This window comes from Lepisosteus platostomus, chromosome 21 (genome assembly GCF_059453375.1).
Source record: "Lepisosteus platostomus isolate fLepPlt1 chromosome 21, fLepPlt1.hap1, whole genome shotgun sequence".
Taxonomy (NCBI): Eukaryota; Metazoa; Chordata; class Actinopteri; order Semionotiformes; family Lepisosteidae; genus Lepisosteus; species Lepisosteus platostomus.
In genome coordinates this window covers 15886061-15906309 of record NC_142631.1, presented here as the reverse complement: position 1 = coordinate 15906309, position 20249 = coordinate 15886061, and the positions used below count along the sequence as shown (strand labels likewise).

The 20249-nt window shown below is 37.7% G+C and overlaps 1 protein-coding gene across 3 annotated transcripts in view; it reads left to right on the top strand.

Annotated features, from left to right (window-relative positions):
• The window catches only part of adgrd2 (adhesion G protein-coupled receptor D2), a 53809-nt gene that overhangs the window by 10863 nt on the left and 22697 nt on the right, over nucleotides 1-20249 (top strand). For all 3 annotated transcript variants that reach the window (XR_015928829.1, XM_088614744.1, XM_088614745.1), the window contains exons 9-20: nucleotides 1052-1163; nucleotides 2370-2504; nucleotides 2876-2984; nucleotides 3287-3392; nucleotides 4810-4865; nucleotides 5412-5538; nucleotides 7905-8008; nucleotides 8348-8450; nucleotides 9074-9227; nucleotides 9721-9854; nucleotides 12197-12312; nucleotides 18283-18403. Coding sequence is in view for 2 of the 3 variants with exons in the window: in XM_088614744.1 (XP_088470870.1) it covers nucleotides 1052-1163; nucleotides 2370-2504; nucleotides 2876-2984; nucleotides 3287-3392; nucleotides 4810-4865; nucleotides 5412-5538; nucleotides 7905-8008; nucleotides 8348-8450; nucleotides 9074-9227; nucleotides 9721-9854; nucleotides 12197-12312; nucleotides 18283-18403 (1377 nt within the window). In the remaining variant the exon portion in view is untranslated. The remainder of the gene's footprint in view (nucleotides 1-1051; nucleotides 1164-2369; nucleotides 2505-2875; nucleotides 2985-3286; nucleotides 3393-4809; nucleotides 4866-5411; nucleotides 5539-7904; nucleotides 8009-8347; nucleotides 8451-9073; nucleotides 9228-9720; nucleotides 9855-12196; nucleotides 12313-18282; nucleotides 18404-20249) is intronic.

The window sequence follows — 20249 nt, the reverse complement described above, 5'->3', positions numbered from 1 at the left end:
TTTTCACTGTTTTTTTGTCTTTTATATGCAGCCACATGATCCCATGACATTTTATGTTAAGTCAATCCTAAGAGATTAATCACCAATCGGTACAACATAAATGAGCCTTTTATCATCATGAATGTGCAGTGAGGGACGACTGATGTTAATAGTGAGGGACAGAATGAATAAATCACATTTGATTCATAGATGTGTTGGATTATCTACAGCAAAACCTCACATTGATTGCTCATGTAGGTTTACCTTGAGTTTTTTGAAGATTCTGATGTATGTGAATTGAAGATTGCTCAATGCCTAGATCTGTATAAAAATAGTCAAAAGCACTATAATAGTAGAAAACACAGGTGGAGGCATAAAATACGGTACATTGTGGATGATCATTATACATAGTATATATACTGTATTGTAATTCGGATTAGGTTTAAGATGTTTAAGACATGTACAGCAGCATATTCACTGTATGAAATGTCACAAACACAGTTACAGTATGTTGTGTTCACTTTAATATTAGTTTCAGATTAATTATAAGATCCCTTGAGCTTACAAAAATGAAAAAATAAAACAACAGGGCTTTCTTAAAAAAGATTTTAGCCTCCTTGAAAATTTTTATTACTGGGCAATTTAGAGCACTGCAACTATTGAGCACGTGCAACATTTGGAATCGAAATACCCCAATCAAGAACATGGCTTAAAAGAAACTTCGGAAACACCTGAGTCTAACACAGGTGTAATTAAAATTGCCAGTTCTAACTGTCTTAGAAAGAAAATAGACCAAGCTGTCTCAAAGGAGCTTTGTAAATCTCATAAAAACGCTGAAATATAAAATAAGGGTGCAGATGGATTTGTCTGTCTCTCTCTTTGCATGGCTCTATGCTCTAGAGTGGACTGCCTTCGCATTTCCTTGAACAAAGGCCTGTCATGTTTTTCCGTGGGAAATCAAAAGGCATCTCAGCTTTATTTTATCAACAGCTCCCCCAAGGTCACTGCTGGAGAGGTAGATACTTCACAAAAGCTCAATACCAGTTTCAAATTCTGTTTTCTTCTTTTATAGATCGTAAATGGGCCCATGACTGTGGTTCACAGCATTGACAGGATGGTGGCCAATCTCAACCCGCTGCTAATGGCTAAGAAAAGCAGGATTGTCTTTGACAGCACCAACATCAGTATGTTAAACTCACAAAATCTCATGTTTCCTTTAAACAAAGAGGATGATCTACATATACAGTACCAAGCAGAATGAGTCATTACAAGGCTTTTTCGGCAGTGCAGAGATAATTAAGATTTTCTTTCTTCCTAATGTATAGCACTGTGAAAAGGAACAGTATTCATGTTTTTACACTGAATATTGAGCATATGCATTACTAGCATTTGGAATTTATGCTGAATTTGCTGAAGACAGTTTTCCAGGACCCTTCGACAAGCTTCTAGCATCTGGATGAGTATTACAGAGCTTTCGTTTCATAGGATCAGCTAATATCCCCCTGGGGTTTGATTCACTGTATATCTGGCCTCTCTCAGTACACAAGAGGCACGCAGTGCACACAGGCTGGTGAGCACGTCTGCTGAGCCAAAAGACTGATCGCGATTCAGCCGGTCTGCTATGACTTTCAGGCTAAAGAGAATTGCATCACCGGCTCACAATAAATGAGCCTTTTTACTTGAACACAGTTAGTCAAATGGTCTTCTTAGATTTAAGCCTTTCTGAAGTTCTTAACAGATATTGGGTCTGTTTTACACGGACACGCGCACTCGGCAAAGGAGCTCAATGTGGAGCATGAGATCGAGGTAAAAATAATCTCTAAACTCAAACCTAAGCAGGATGTTCTTTAAGGCTACAGACTTGTGTTTCAGTGCCTGCCAGTTTCTGCTTTCACCCAGCCAGTTTAGATGGTGCCTTCTGTATGAAGGCCAGGTTGGATTGGCCTGCAAGACTGCCTTCAACTTTGCTGGAAATATATAGGTCTGTCTTGGAAGGCAGGGCACTTGGCAGCATCATCCTTTTGGAACTGAATTACTGCTAGTCTGTGATCTAACAGAAGCTGTGTGCAAACACAAAACTGTGAGCCTATAGTTCCTTGTATTTGTGCTGCCACCCAGAGAGAGACCAGCCTTGATTGACAAATGATCACTGACTAAATATCTTCTTACCAAAATAATGAGGGCGGATTCATATATCCGATGTTATTCCCACAGATTTCAAAATCCTCATTTTTAGAGGTCTTCTGGCCAGTTTCTTTTCCAGGACAAAACATTACAAAGTGTTTGTGTGTCCTTAAGCGTCTTTGCTTGAGTTAGAAGGATTCTGATCTTCCGCATTCACTGTTGATTCCGTTCCTCGTGTGTGATTAAATGATTTGTTTGTTTTGCAGAACTTGAAGTACGACAGAAAAGTCTTGGCTCTGGCGCCGATGGCTCAGACTTCCATGGGCCGACACCTGAAAATGAAACAAAAGTTGATTTTATTACAGTCCCAGAAGACAAGATCCAGCAGCTCTATCAGCATGGTAAGTTGAGATTCCCCGAAAAGCCCTTGGAGTAAACAAGAATTCTTTAAGAACGAACATGTCAGTGTATAATTATTATTTTAAATTTATCACAGTAAAAATGACAACTGTTTGAATGATATTTGAAAAGTAAAAATAGGTTCACTATTAATATAAATAAATGTATTTGTTACAATAAACTAAATCGAAAATTGTGAATGATATGTGTTTGTCTTGCTATAAAGTGTTTAATTGAGCAATTAATTGTTTCTACTGTACTTAACATGATGACCTTTGGTGTTTCTTACAACAACATGTGTCACAAAAATGTTTCTTAAAGTAAATGTACTTTCCAAGTTTGGTAAATTACTTTATTTGACTTTATATTACAGGAATTCAGAATATTACATTAATAAATACATGGTATGGCTCTCTGCTTCCTTTATTTGGAATTGAGGATAACATCACACAGTTTTCTACTGTGACTGATGGAAGCCAAAAGTAAGTGCATTCTGTTATTGGTCCATACCTTTGGAGAACTGAAATGTTAAATATCCCCCATTTTAGCATTTACTTTTGAATCCAGTAGATGAAGATACTGTATCGATCAATCTATCACATCTGCAATTGTACAGTTACAGTTTTGCAATGAAGTTTGAAGAAACACAGAAGTTATTGTTCATCGTGTTCTTTTAACTGTATCAAGGTGTAGTTGCTGAACTGAAAAAAGTTGTGTTTTAAGCAGAGCAATGAGATTCTTGCTGTTGCTTACCTCATTTTGTTTCTCTTCGCAATGGACCAAGACATGTGGGCACAGTGCTGGGGTCATCTGTAATATCAGCTACAGTTCTTGGTGATAACCGACCAGTAAACACAGCTGTGAACTATGAACTTCGGCACAGATTAGAGGTAATGTCTGAATTACTTTGGTTCCTTAACTTCAGCGCTTCAGCGCTGTGACTTACTGTCCATATTGTAGCCTGCTTGGCCTAAATAGCACTGCCAGATTTTCTCCTTTCTCTGCAGAGATTGTGAGGCACAGTTCCAGTGTGCAATGCAGAGGTACAAACATAATTTCTTGAAGAAGATAATGCTGAATGATGATTAAACAAGAACCCTCCTTTTTTAACTCTAAATCATACACTTTTGTCTTGATTCTTTTGAAATAATGGTATCTTGTGTATTTTTGTAGCCTTTCCTTTTATTTCACAAAATATCTCTGCTAACGGCACAAAAAGGGTTCGGATGTATAGTTTTGTAGGGATTTCAAGTAAGAAAAATAATTAAATGTTTAAAGATTCAACTGAGGCAGTATTATCACTCTATCATGCAAGTATCACTCTGAGGATAGATATACAGATATTTTGATGACTTGAATTAGAACCCCCTGTATTCAGTTATTTCTTTCAGAGTAGCGCATCCTTTGACCCTAAGTCACTGAAAAAAATAGTGACTGTTAAGATTAAGTTATAATAATTGAATACCAAACAGGAGACCTCATGTGTGGTTCCTGAAAGCAAAGCAGAAGTCTCTCTAGGTTTGCATAGTACAGGTGGAAAGGAGTTAGATTAAAGCTTAACTGTGGGAACATACAGTAAGTATTCTCATTGGTTTTAATATCTCTAAGAAGTTAGTGATTTAAACAAAATAAGAAACCCTGATGGATTGCAGTCTCCAAAGTCCTGGAACTGAGCTATCTGCTCTGTACAGTATATATCAAAATGTCAATGTAGATGTCAAAGATAAATAAGGTACTGTTAATATTATAGAACAATTGATTTGTGTACCAGATCCCTGTGGGCTTCATAAGTCTTTGTGAAAAAGACAGAAGTGTTCTTGTCCTTTGCAATAACATGTATTTATACAGCATGCTAATAGAATCACAGTCTGACAGACTGCACAGATTAGTCCTCCTTATGACATGTTAGGAGTTAGGATGAAGAGGATTCTCCTTGGCCCTGTGTTTACTCTTCAATTTGTGAATCAAAAGTAAATCTCAAAAGAAACACAAAAAACGACACCAGTTGAATGCGGTTGTTAGCTTGTCCCATTAATTTGTGCTACATTCATGCAACTATGCTATTCATACAGTATAGTTTAAGTTGACCACTGATTTTTAAAAGGACAGGGCTCAACTTGAGAGGTTACCTCTTGACACATACAAGTGTTGAGAATAGTGAACTCTCTGTGTACCTTATGAAAGAGAAAAATACTCAGTGTGTCTTTGCATAGACTTTAGAACTTAAAGACAGAAGCCATGTTATGCCATCCCTGTGAGAGACTCTTCTGTTTAATACTGGTCTCATTTTTTGTCCACATTTGAAAGAACCTTCATGGAGCAGAATATGAACCAATTTGTGCCTTTTGGGATTTTCACCTCAAGTAAGTATTTTAGATTCCCTTTGATAACTTGTAGGATTGATAGCAATTGAGTACCACTGATGAATTTTACATGCATTTTACTACAACTTTGTCACTTCTGTCTGTTGTGCAGTATCCCTTACATTTAATTTTTGTAATGATTACAAAAACTAAATGCAAACAATGAGAAACTGGGGTTTAAACTGTGCTGCAAAAGGAATACAAATAATGTGTCCCTTAAGCTCATTGCCAGATGCAGCTATTTACAAAATCAACACCATGGCATCTGATTTAACCATACCTAAAAGAAGAATGGATTTTAATTTCTAGATGTATGAAGTAAGCTTTGATGCTAATGACTTTTTATCTAGAGGCTCATGAGGCGATAAAACCCACCTCTTATAGAGGAATTTGCATTGAACGAAAAGAGGCCAGGTACTCTTCCTTCATGAATGAAGAAATTCGTTTTTTTCCTATGAATGCTCAGCAGTATCCATTATTTCTGGACAGATTCTTCCTTTCTGAGTTTAATCAAGAAGCGACTTGTCATTGTTTTTTTCCCGTCAGGCCAGAGAAAGGAGGCAGCTGGTCTACAGAGGGCTGTTTTATCACATCCTTGGGATATGAATCCACAACCTGTTTCTGCAACCACACAACCAACTTTGCCTTGCTGCTGCAGATTTACGAAGTGCAGGTAAGGTATTCATTGTCAATCTGTGGATCCACTTTAAAAGGCACTCCATAAACTGAGTTATTCCTGAATGCCAAAGGATGTGTTTTGTACCAGTATGTAGAAATGAAGTTTAAGTTTACAAGCAAGGGACTACTCTAACATTACCTACCCAAGTGGAGAATTTGATTTGTGGATCTATTTTGTTATGTGCCAACCAGATTATTCTCCAGAAGGAATTTCATCCTTAGTGAGGGAACACGTTCCAATATTTCAGACACTGTCTTCTCGTTTTGGAGGGAAGGAGACCTCAAAGGGAGACATGAGGGGAGGCAGTGACATTTGAAGATGGACTGTCTCATCAGCACCAGGCCTGAGAGCAAGCAGGAATGATGTTTGGCTCCTTCACATTATTAAAACACACACGACAATCAAGCAAATGTAGGCAATAGCACAAGTGTAAGCAATTTCCCAGCTGTACTGTATATACAGTATGAGCACATGACTGCAAGGCTCAAAAAGGTAAATTTGTGGTATGAAGTTAAATTAGCCTTTAAGGTAGTATTTGTTCAAAAAGCAGTTTTATTAGTGCTAGCAATGTAATGTGAATAAACATTTATACATTAATTAAATATATTTAATGTCTTCATGAACCCCTCTAGAGTTTTGTTTTCCTCGAAAAAAAATGCTCTTAAACTCGCCCAAATCTTCACCCGCTACCGAACATTATCCCTCTCTAGCTACCGGTAATACGTTTACTCAGCCAATAAAACAGCCTACACCAACAGTGTTCCGCAAAACACACATAGACCAACATCATTAAATAGATTTTTTCATTCGAATATTTTTGCTTTGTTATCGAATGGATGACCGGTGGAATTACTGTAATAAAACAAACGTCCTTCCAATGTACAGTATGCAGCTTCTCCAAAAAGACCAAATATTACCCTTACGGTATAACATATCTTTAATTCTGAATGAAAGAAGTTTATTCTGGAAATATGAATCATTTTCAGGCAAGTGTGGAAGATCCAACTCTCGATCTTGCAAGTGTAGCAATTCAGAAACATTCAATTACATACAGTAGTTTTAAATCAATAAAGAGGCCTTTAAAAATGTAATATACACCATTACACATGCATTATGGACCATTATCCATTACACCATTATTCATGCATATATGTTTGTATTATTAACAATATGAGTGCTTTTTCTGGAATGTCGAGCAGAAATTGTTTCCTCCTTTTAGTCACAAAAAAGCAACATTCTGTAATACTGCCTCAGCAAATTACCGCGGCGTCTTTTTTTTTCTAAAAAATGAGCGTACCATCTCTTTTTACAAGGTCAGTAATAACTGTGCATACATACAAAGTTATACAAAAGCTAAAATGAAAGGAATTTCATTTGATTTAGCCAGAGAAATTAGTGGAAGCAGTGCAATGCTAAAGGTTGTTTTGAACAACATGCAAAGTAGGTCGAAAAAGTTTAGATCGTGGTGTTCTAAAACGTATGTGTGTGCCATCAAAGAAAAAATATTTAATGTGGATGTCTATTTATTATCTCTCATTTATACGAAAGTTATTTTGTAAGGAACAGATAGTAAAGTACTCTTTATTGCAAGAAACAAGTGATTATTTGTGGGTCTGAACAACTTCTTATATTGTGAAATAGCAGCACCTAGAAGTTCAGGTTAAACTTTCGGTATAGTGTTCATGAGAATATCCAGCCCTACGAGTTTGTACGGATTTATTTTCGCCTGGAGTTTAGTCTTAATGAAATCTATAAATTGTAACTGATGTGAAAGTAGACACTATAAGCATGAGGAAATTCAGACATTCTCTTAAACAAAAAAAAAAACTACTATGCAAATGACTCCATTGCTTAAAAATGAAAGTCAAACAACGATAATGTAGGTATTGCATGTCAATTGTGTTATCATCAGATATCACATGTTGTAAATTACCCGGCAATCTTGCAATCAAGACATAATTCGCTATCTCCTGATAACAAGATCATTTTCATGTAAATACGTGATAATTATGTCATGAGTACGAGATACACATTAACTTTATTTATTTGTGATGGCTACAATGCACTTTTCATAAACGTGATTTTGACCAAACTTAAATGGCACAGGTGGAAGAAATTCTGAATATTAAAAACCTATAAAAAGAACGAAAACGGCTTTCATTCTGACATCCAAAGGTACTTACTTTGTGCTCTTTATTTTTTTTTCTGGTGATACTGAAAATAAGTTGCAAAAAGTGGATTGATAACCAGCATTTGAGCAAGAAATAAGACAAACCAAATTGAAATTTATGTTTAAAAAGTTACTATTAACAATGGGCCCTAAACTATTCTTTTTATTCTCTTAACAATTCTCATTCCAGAGAACTCCACAAGATGAGAATGCTCTCCGGATATTGACCTTCGTGGGGTGTGGAGTGTCTTTATGTGGCTTAACTATGACATTTATTCTTTTCATTGCAGTAGGGTATGTCTGCTGTTATCTTATGCATAAAAGCTTCCTACCATAGCGGTATAGTCTTATTAATACTCACTTTTTTTGTTTAAGTTTCACATTTTTCTCAATATAAGCTATATCATTTGACATTCTTTTTAACAGCAATTCCTTTGCCTACATGAGGTTAAATAGCCCAGGTACATACAAGTTCTGCAGCTATAAGATTAGTTTTCCTTATGTTTTGATTAATAAGGTGCTGCTATTTGCTGTAGGGTGGAACAAAATCATCCTTATACTTACAACTCATGGTACATAGGAATTGTATTTTATAATTCGTATCCTATCTGTCTTTTTTCCCCCTTACCACAGCGTTCCTAATTCGGATAGAACAACAGTTCACAAGAATCTGATTTTTGCTTTGGGAGTTGCACAACTATTACTGATGTTCAGTGATCTGGCCAGTACCAACAAGGTAATCACAAGCCAAGAAGGTATCGACAAAGCAAAAGAAATCCACGTAGATTATTTTTTTACTGAAAAAAAAATCGTTTTCATTGCTTAATAATTAAGCATTTCCTCTATCGTTTTTATTTGTGCAGGTAAATGTAAACATGATCTCAGCTGTGATCTGTTTTGTTGTCTACACATTCAGACGGAAAAGGGTGTCTTTTTTTTAAAGGGATGGGTTACTCTCCTAACATGGACACAGTATAAGAGAATCCACAACACTATATGCAATGTGAAAATTGTTTAGACAAAGGTTTATTTCCACGGCCGCCTCCCAGATGGATATTCACAGAAAGAAATGTAAAAAAAAAAAAGATTCATTTAAATCGAACAAAATGATTACAAAAGAGAAACTCAAATCGCACGGGAGGATACCAGAGAATGTCCTCCTAGAATTTCAGCACCTCAACGTCTATCTAAATATTTTAGTCACACTTTATATGGTTTAAATCTCATCAGCTGAAACATCAATTACCGTATCATTACAGTTATAATGAATGATACGAGCTATCACGTGCCTTGGAGTCTGTGTAATGTAGATAGGAGCTGGCTGCCGTTTGCATGAACGTTTCTCCCCGTGACCTCCAGGGGCTGTGCACTGCAGTGACAGCTTTGCTGCATCTCTTTTTCCTGGGATCGTTCTCCTGGATGCTGGTGGAAGGCCTGCTGCTCTGGAGCAAGGTCGTCTCCGTGAACATCAGCGAGGACCGGAGGATGAAGCTGTACTACGCTATCGGCTGGGGTGAGCACGGCTGCACACGCGTCGCTGATCATCTGGAGTGAGGCTGGTTTTTGCGGCGTGAAAGACCCCCTTCTTGGGCAGCAGGGCGCAGGGACCTCTGTGCATGCAAACCCCGCTTCCACACATATGTAAATCAGTTGATAGTCACTGTTAGGCACTGCTAAATAAAAAAAGATTTAAGTCTTGTAAGACTCTCTCGAATTCCCACACCCACACTCACACTCACACCCACTTCCACACCCATTTCCACACCCACACCCACACTCACACCCACACCACATTTTCGTAAGTTCTAGCATTTGCTAATAGTGTTTCTTTTTAAGCCTGCCTGTTGCGTGTCTTGTCAGTGGGAATTTGTGTATGAGATCTTGATGCTCTAAGACTAACCTAAGAATATTTGTGTTCGTATTGCAAAGCGAAGGATTAAAAGATTGGGCAGTTTCTGTACAAATAATTTTACTTTATGTTGGTTTTTTTTGTCTGTTCATTTCAGGTTTGCCAGTTGTTATTGTTGGTATCACCTTGGCAACTTCTTTTAACAAGTATGTGGCGGACAATTATTGCTGGCTGAACGCTCAGACTGATGTTATTTGGGCTTTTGTTGGCCCTGTTATCTTTGTCCTCTCTGTAAGTATTTCTGCTGTTCTCATCCTTTCGTTGGGAGGTTTGATAAAATTCACAGAGCACAATGTCGCTTTTTCATTGCGGTCAAACAAAATGTTTCCCCAAACAATGCTGGAAGCTCTGGTGATGGCCAGCTAATTTAAAGATGAAGAATAGCCATCATCTGCTCACTGCTTGTGATGTTCAGAACTTTATTCAGGTTGGCCTTGATGTTATCAAATGCTGATACACACTTCACAGAAACAAAACACAGAAAACAATTGTGCATTCTACTGTTAAAATATGATGAAAACTAATTATATTTTCTCACCACTTTTATTTCACTTGAGCAAATGATTAATTGAGGAATCAGAACATTGAAGAAAGGCACCTAATTCCTATCCTTTTAGACAATAATTTCCATTGTGTAATGGGTTTTTTTTCTCAGGTATTTGAATTTCATTTTCAAATGGAATTTGTTTTTAAATGTTTTAATACCAGAGTATTTAGTCTTGGCTTGGATTTATAATATAAGCTGTTAAGCTGTTATTTTATTGCATTTCAAACACAAGAAAGCTTCTCAACAATTAGAGACTATGTTCAATTTTCATTCATTAACTTGCCTTGAATTGTTTCCCATTAAGGATGTGTGGAAACCAAAATATGTGTTTGGGGAAACTATTCAAATATATTTAAATGAAAGCACTGAATTTGAATTTCATTTGAGATTTAATGTGTACACAGGAGAGCAATCAAGAAACACAGACGTGATTCTAGCCCAATTGAAAGAAAGTGCAAAAATAAAAGAAACCTGAGATCTCAGGACAGGAAAGGAAGTCTAGCAAGCACTGTAAATAATGAAGGTTTCCAGTCAGCATCAAACTGACCGTTCAGAAAGTAGAACGTGAGATTTTGGAAAGAGGAGCTGTAAAGTCAGCAGAGTGGTGAATGCATTTACATATGAAGATTAAGCCAGAATAAAAGTGTTATCTACACATACACATAATAAATGTGTACTCTAATATAAATGTCTTCTATTAAAAAAATGCATATTTTCGAATTCCATTTTGCGGGATCATTTATAGAAATGACAGACCATAGAACCTGGGCTATTTAGCTGTTTATACAGTAAAACTCAAATGGGAACCAGCTGCATCTGATGGCACTGTAATCTGGGTGAGAATACCTGCACTTCTTTCTTCTTGGATTTCTCACTAAACAACTCCCCAGCCCAGTGTCCACCCAGGACACCCTTACAGTGGGATAAGCCAACCTGCAGTGAATTGTAGACTTTCCACTCCAGGGAAAGGAACCGAGGAAGAAAAGTGCTGGAAAAGCGATTTCATTGCCTTCCTAATATGGAGTCGGCACCCAAGGAAATTCCAACATTATCCCAAACACGTGACCCATTGGACCTTTACACAGATGTACTTTTGGGGACTGGACCCCTTCTAATGCCTATACACATATCACTAGGAGTCTTGCTTGCCGTGCTTTTTTATATAGGAATTTTAATATATATTATCTATACTCTATTTAAATCACTCCCCTCCTATTGGGCAGAGCGGTGGCTCTGTGGCTAAGGATCTTCGCCTGTGGCTGGAAGGTTGCCGGTTCAAATCCTGCAGCCGGCAGAGGAATCCTACTCCGTTGGGCCCCTGAGCAAGGCCCTTAACCCCAACTGCTCCAGGGGCGCTGTACAATGGCAGACCCTGCGCTCTGACCCCAGGCTCTCTCCCTGTCTGTGTGTCTCATGGAGAGCAAGCTGGGGTATGCGAAAAGATAATTCCTAATGCAGGAAATTGTATAGGGCTAATAAAAAGTGATGATGATGATGTCTGTATGAGCACATTGATGCTTTAAAGTGAAAAGTTATACCTTTAGATTGGGTTGCCTTTTCTAGATCAGTACAACTGCTTTCCCTGTGAAAAGAACATCTGTTTTATAAGCATGCAGTATTCTTAAGATGTTCCATTTATACGATGGCAAAGTGGTGCATTAGTGACCATTGCTGCCTTGCGGAGCTGGGGCCCTGTGTTCAGTTCCTGGGGTGCTGGAATTGAATACTATTTAAGGGAACATTGAGCACAGCAGTGGTAAACCTGTCCATGTTATCAGACATACTGTACACAGCACAGCACACCACTAAGAGCATAATCCGCTATGGCCAACCTTATCCAAGGAGCAGAAAACAAAACGATCAAATGATCCGTCACAGTGTATACTGGAGAAGGGTGCATTTCTGGACAAGTGCAGCCGAGATATCGCAGTTTTTCATTTCCAGGTCAGGGGGGGCGGGCAGACTCTGCTGGGCTGGGAACAGTGTTTTGATGCTGGTTTTTTTTTTTTTGAATCCATCCGTTTAGGTGAACACCGTTGTTCTGTTCCGGGTGGTGATGGTGACGGTCGCCAGCGCGCGGAGGCGGTCCAAAATGCTGACACCGAGCACGGCCTCGCAGATCCATGCCCTGGATCTCACTTGGTGAGTCATCCCCACCTCCGCGGCCTGGGTCGGCTTCCACCTTGGTCTTTTTTTTCTTTTTTGGACAGGTCTCAGTCACGAGGCCATCTCTTAAGCCCCGCTCACTTTGATGGTTTGTTTTTAGCAAGGCAAAGGGGGGGGTGGCCCACCAGCATGTTTCCTGCTGGGCTCAGAGCAGGAAAGCCGAGATGTCACTGTGACATTTTCAGACGGGAGGAGATGGCTGTGGGGAAAATCAGGACGTCTGGTTGTTTGGAAAGCAGGTTTTTTAAAGAGGTTGACAATAAATGTGGCTCAGGATCTGCGCCTGTGACTGGAAGGCTGCCGGTTCAAATCCCGCGGCCGGCAGAGGAATCCTACTCCGTTGGGCCCCTGAGCAAGGCCCTTAACCCCAGCTGCTCCAAGGGCGCCGTACAATGGCAGACCCTGCGCTCTGACCCCAAGCTTCTCTCTGTCTGTGTCTCCATGGAGAAAAGCTGGGGTATGCGAAAAGACGAATTCCTAATGCAAGAAATTGTATAGGGCTAATAAAGAAACATTATTATTATTAAATGTACAGTATTTTACACAGAGTACTGTACTGCATACCCACCAAGCATGACTGCGCACTCTCCACGGCATAAAAAAGACAGCATGATGTCACGGATTGGTACAGTATGTCCATTCTGCCGAAGCCATGTTCAACAAGGTAGACATTATCGAGCAAAAGCTTTTCTTTTCAATTTTTGTAAGATAATTTACTTAGAGCCATGCGTTCTTCCCCTGTGGTACAGTACACTGACGGAAGTACAGATGCTTTGCTTTGGTGTTACTTGAGTCCACTTGTTTTCCTTCAGTAATACATTATTTTTAAGGTGTCAGTGTAGGGTAAGATTGTTTGTCTTAATGTTATGAAATTTGGATATTGTTTTGTTTAATTAGAGAGCTTTGTGATCTGCAGAAAATGTATAATATACATTACGTACCAATAAATAAGTTAAAATAAAGACCACAAACGTTTTGGTATACAGTAAGTACTGTACAGTATATGCACGCATAAACAGTGCCTTGCAAAGTGATGCCGTTTCCAAACGATGTCCCATTTTATGAATTACACATGATGTATACTCATTTTTAAAGTGGAATTATTTTTTTCTAATCTTAAGTGGTCAAACTGAAGAATCAAAAGCTTTTCTGGTGAGTCTCTACTAACTTTGCTGGCTGGGATTGGTACAATCGTTACCTATTCTTCTTTACAGAATGTGCCAAAGCTGGGGACAACAATATTCAAGTTTTGCAGCAGATTTTCTATTATATGCAAGTTGGATGCTTGACTGGGTCAATCATGCACATTGACTTTCTTCTTTTTAAACCAGTCCAGTAGTTTTGGCCTTGTGCTTTGAGTCATTGTCCTGCTGAAAGGTGAATTTTGTTTCAAAATTTGCTCATAAAGCTTTGAATTTAGACCAAAGCGTTTTAATTTTATCTTGTCTTACCATAAAATCTCTGACAATATGTTTAGAGAATCATTGAAATACTTGAGGGATTTCAGATGTTTTATTTTCATGACATGCATTTTGAGCAACTGTTGTTGATAGATCATCATGGATATTGTCTCCCTCAGTGATTAAACTCTGTAGCTCTTGAAATAGCGATTAGCTTCCCATTGGCATCCCTGACCAGTTTCATACTTGCCTGGCTGCTCTTTTTGAGGGATCTAGTCAGTGTCTGGGTGGTGCTGTACACTTTGCACTTGTTAATGATTGATGTCTTTGTGCTCCAAGGGACATTCAGTATCAGAATTCTATAAAATGGGACATTATTACAGGGGTGGATACTTTTATACAAAGTGTGTTTATGTACAACACATTTTATAACCTTTTCCAATTTGACACTACTAAATGGTAAGAGTATATTTGTTAAACCCTCCTAGCATTCACTAAATTCAATTTCAGTTTTTGCAGTGCTTGAAATCATAACTGTAGTTCTGAGTTTGGCACAAATAAAATGTCAGTGAATCATAAATGATTTAACATGATACGAGACCCGATGAAAGGTTCATCTTCAGATTCTTTTCTTCTCAGTTTCATCTTTTAAAAAGCTTCTTCTGTGAAGTGGCTTGTGGGATAATGTTTCGCCTTTGCCGAGACCTTTCTGAGTTCTGATCCTCTGACTGTTTAGCCCGATTGACTTTTTGTACTTTTTGTCTTCTAGTCCTTTACATACTAGATGTCTTTTCAATGTCTTAGTTTCTAAGGTGTCCTGAATAGATGGTGTGTATAAGGAATCTAATGTTATCTGGTCAAAAGTACCATCAGTGTAATTAATGTATAAGGAAACAGGAACTGTAACATTTTAATGTTTTAACAGTAGTTTCTCTTGACTTTAATTGAATTGGTATATCAGGAGCTACCCCTTACAGTATGTGTTTTCATTGTGGACTTATAGCTTGTGTGTGTTCTATTCTACTGGAATGTGCGGTAGTTCTGTAGTTATGACATACTGTATACTGTGTGCCTAAAAGAAAAGACTATGAAAATAAAGAAAAGATTTTCAGTGTTTTTTGACTTGATATACAGGAGAAGTTGATTCTGATCTACGTCTGTATTTCTTTGTATATTATCAAGGTTTTTCTCAATAATGGGCTCTGGAGCACAATGATTATTTTTGAAAATGGTAACAGATGCATCCCATGCAGAGTAGTTTTTAAATGAGTGATGGCTTAGCATTGCTTTGTTTTATACCCTTTGGCTGTGAAACTGTTTTTCTTAGCTAAACAGCTCGGTGTCAGTAAAAATAGCAGTGGTTGATTACAAACTTAATAGGGAAAGAAAACAAGACATCTTCCACCTCAACCCTGATTAGGTCCAGCCTTGTTTAGCATCTGAGATCTGAAAAAAATCTATTTCCAGGTTGTAAAACTCAGATATATCAGATGATGGTCTGCAAGTTGGGTTACCTTTCATCTGATTTTGTTCTAACATATTGTGTAACTCCTTAACCTTTATGGCCATATTTTACTCAAACTCATAGGATGTTTGGACGTGCTCGATTTTTTGCGCGGTATTTCACTTTTTGTTGTATTTCAAAAACTGAATTTCTGAGCATTTAAAAATATGCTGCAATCTTCGAATTCTCGCCATCTGTCCGTTATTATACCTACAAAAGTTTCTTGTCTGATTCCCCTAATCCCGATCTTATTGTACCATACTACAGTCTGTGTATGTCTGGAGTGTGCAAGGCTCCAAATAACCTTTTTTTCCCCACTGGAGGTCTGGAAATGTTATAGGGCAAAAAATAGTAAAAAGGAAAATAGAGAATAGAACTTCTCATTCTGTCCTTGTACATACAGTTCACAATACTGTCTAAGAAAACTCGGTCTGCTAGCCCCAGGTGTTGTGAGAACAATAATAAGGATGTTAACAAAGACAACCTATTCTCATATTATTTACCAAAATGTTTTTTATAATGTGCTACTGTGGCTACTATGAGCCAAGATGATTCGTAACAACGACAAAGTAAAACTTTCCAATTACTTCTGAGAGAAAAATAAAGAAACTTTTTTTAAAAAGGCCTTCGTAGAGGTCCCAAGATGAATCCCATGCAGTGAGGACAACTTCTGATTCATGAGGAAGAAGAACTTCCATGAAGCGTTGTTATTTTTAGGACATTTTAATAATAATCAAATATAGGCACTTTACATATGCAGTGGCTATCAATGTATTGTCCTCTCTTGAAGTATTTCACATTTTATTGTGTTCAAATATGGAATCATAATGTACTGTATTTAGTTGGGCTTTTTGTTACTGATTGACATAAAACGTCATACATTATAATCATTATACTGTATGACCTTATAACCATGTTTCATTTGACATAATGTCAAAGTGAGATCAAAGTTATACAGATCCTCCTAAATTATAATTATAGATGTTAATGTTTTCTTTATGTTTAGATTCATACTGTAGAATATTCTCAGTATCAGCTTCATAGAACAATTCCTTCAGAAACGTAGCTCATTTGCAACTGAGCCAAAACTAACCTTAAAGACTGGAATTGCATCGTAGGCAATAAAGTGAATGTAGGTAAGACAAGTTTATATACAGTATAATCCAATGATATAATTTATACATAATACTGCATTAAAGAAAATCATATACACCTATTACAGAAGACAATACTATTAATTAAGGGTATAAACTGCTACAGATGTACATTATGTCATTTTGGATAAATACATAATAATAATAGCCTTCTGATTATTATTTTATAGTTCTTTGACCCATAATGTTCCATGCCATAATTCTATGTGCATGGGATAAAACAATGTGTGAACTATTATTATATAGGATATCCAAACACTTTAGGCCTTATTAATTGGCGAATATTCCTGGACTACTAGTATAGACATGGTGGTTGGAAAAACTGTTTCATCACCTACTTCTCTCCTCCTGTCCGGAACTGAGCACAGTACCAAGCCTGTATATTCTCCTCATGCTCATGTGGGGTTTTACGGAGTTCTCCAATTTCCTCCTGCCTTCCAAGAACATGTGGATTAGTTTTGACTGGATTTTCCAGATTGTCCCTGCAGAGTTTAATCTCTGGTCCTGTTGGTCCTATTGAGTGCTGCTGTCACTGTTGTATCATGATCACACAGTTCACATGCAATATACAGATTGAGTGGATAATGTTCGGGTGCCATTATACACAGTAATGATTTAAAACTAGCAAGGACCAGTCTATGCATAAAGCATTTAAGGTTCTTTTGGTTAACACGCCTTTCCTTGCATTTATCATATTTCATTTAGTTAAAGGCTTATGACTCACCATAGCAGGCATCAGGTTCATGACACAAAGTCCTTTCTATTTAGCTGAGTCACTGCTGCCTTTGCTCTATTTGTATTAATAGACTCCAGTCTGCTTTTCTTGTTTGCATTAAAATAGAACAATATTTTAATATAGACGAGGGTTGTTTGAGTGTGGAATGGGTAGCATTGTTGCCTTGCAGAGTCTGGGCCCTGGGTTCCGTTCTTGGGCTGCTATCTGCATGGTATTTGTACTGTATGTCCTCCCTGTGTTTCTGAGCATTTCCTCTGGACGTATTGGTTTCTGAGAAAATGGGTGCTGGCGTGAGTGTGTGTTTGTGTCTGTGTCTTGCTTACTGGGAACGGCTCCAACACCCTGATGACCCTGGATTGGATGAAGCAGTTGGAAAATAGGTGGATGGACTGTTGTTTGATTTTTGTACTATATTTTGTCATAAATTTACAGTTATGGCTTTGAAATTATTTTTCTGTGGTCTGGGCTAAAGGCACCCCATGGCAAGTTGACCAAAAACATTGCTCAAACTAATAACTCCTTACACTTATATAGCGCTTTTCTGGACACTCCACTCAAAGCCCTTTACAGGTAATGGGGATCCCCTCCACCACCACCAATGTGTAGCCCTCACCTGGATGATGCAACAGCAGCCATAGTGCGCCAGAACGCTCCCCACACACCAGCTCTCAGTGGGGGGGAGTGCAGAGTGATGAAGCCAGTTAAGAGATGGGGCTTATCAAGAGGACATGATTGGTAAAAACCAAGGGGAAATTTGACCAAGACACCCCTACTCTTTTCGAGAAACACCCTGGGATATTTAATGACCACAGAGAGTCAGGACCTTGGTTTAACATCTCATCCAAAGGACGGCGCTTTTTTACAGTATAGTGTCCCTGTCACTATACTGGGGTATTAGGACCCACACAGACTGCAGTGTGAGCGCCCCCTGCTGGCCCCACTAACACCTCTTCCAGCAGCAACCTTAGTTTTTCCTAGGAGGTCTCCCATCCAGCTACTGACCAGGCTCACACCTGCTGAGCTTCAGAGGGCTGCCAGTTGTGAGCTGCAGGGTTGATATGGCTACTGGCTCCAAAAATAAACAGAACCTTTTTATTTTCATTTTATTTATTTTTTAATTAATTAAGCTGAAGGATGGTTTCAATTTTGCAGGACTGCCACCAAGCCAGTGATTATACTTCTGCCAGTGCTGGGCCTGACCTGGCTCTGTGGGATTCTGGTTCATCTCTCAGTGATTCTTGCCTATATTTTCATCGCAATGAATGCCTTTCAGGTAAGGTAAACAATCGTTAGCTTATCCTGGGCTTTTGCTGTATAAGTCTTCCTTTTGTTATCTTTTTTTTTTTCATTTTGAAGCGTAGAAATATTTTAAAATATACTTCGTGTACAGTACTTTTGAGTCTGCGAACCACAAATTCGAAAAAAAAAAGATTGAATATATTGTAAAAATTCCTGATTTACAGTAAAGGAATACAATGTTAACTTTAAAATGTTAGAGTATATTATAAATGCCCTCCTGTGACAGAATTCTGTCCAAAACACGTGATGTCAAAATGTCAAAAAAGACTATTAAACTATATGGAAATGTATTAAGAATGCGTAATTCAAAATAATATATTGGAAAATATATTTATATATAATGAGGTAAAAGCTGATACAGGTAATTGTAGAAAAAGTTTGACATCTTTCCCACAGTGAAGTCCAAATGTAGTGGGACTTCACCTGTTTTCGCTTTACAATCAAGCAAATTGTACGTCTGATCATGAGACCAATATGAATAATAAGTACAGTTAAATCAGTTTTATTTTGGGGTAATCCCATGCATCCATTTAAGCCAGGTACTGCACCCAGGGATTTCATGTGATCATAAATACTGGAACGCATTCACTTTAAATAAAGTTAATGGATTTGGAAGTTGTAGAGAAAATGGGACCCCCTGATGAAGTTCCATCTGAACACATGCAAAACATCCAAACTGACCTCCAAAGCACAATATATTTGTAACTGGCCTTTGATTAAAGGTATAAAAGTTAACCGGGATCATTTTTTCACTGTAAACCTCCATTTTCTATCTTTTTATGTGAACAAAACTGTGTAAATTATTTATTCACAGGATGATAATTATTTTCTTACCCCATTCCAATAATGTCTCTCATCCTTGTAAGACTTCTGTCTTTAAAGATTTTGCACTCTTTGTCTCTTTCTTTTTCACTTGGATTAACAAAGGGTATTTTAAAGAGTTTCACTCTCAAGGATATGTTGATAATAGCTCTTTACATTCTTTTAAGTAACAGTTTTGGCTGGTATGTGACTTGATGACATTCCTACTACTTCTAATTTGTAAACACTGGTTAGCCGTAGGTTGAAAATTTTGTTTTCTTTTAAGGATTTATTGAATGTTAAGAGAGTCCTTGCACTAACACTAGAATTTTAATAGATGATGTAGCTCACAGTACTTCGTTCCCATTATTCCATGAGTTAATGTGTATTTTTTTAGTTCCTGTCTGCCCTTTGGAGACCTTTCTGCCTGCATTTCTCTTTTAAATTGCAAAGCCCTAATTAATAAACTCACAAATTCATTAGACTAGGTTGAAGATTTATTTGACCGAATCATTTCAGTGCATGTTTTCAGTGTCTTTGTAAACAGTTGTAAATTGCATAATTCAGTAAAATCTATATGAACATGAGATGTGGTAACCACCATAGCTGGAAAAAACCTTGAGAAATGTCGTAACAAGACATTTGTTGATTTATTGATTGTCCTGACCATTGTGACACTGTGCTGCCAGGCTACTGTAGCTTCATATGCAAAATACAACGAAAGGGATGAGACTTCACATCTTGAAGAAAATTTGAAAACTAATCAGTCAGTGGAAGAAAAGACAGCAACATCCCACAAATTGATCAATTTGCAGCTTGGCCATGTCAAATGTATTAACATTTAAAAGTTCAAACTCCTTTTCACTTACACTGATCTTTTAAAAAATAATTTAAGAGACTCGTCGCAGGGCCCTGTGTTAAATTGAAACTACAGAAAACATTTTTTTAAAAATTTTGAGAAATGCAATGTTAATGTTAATTATAAAAAATAAATGTGCCTTAATTTCCATTTTTGTGAA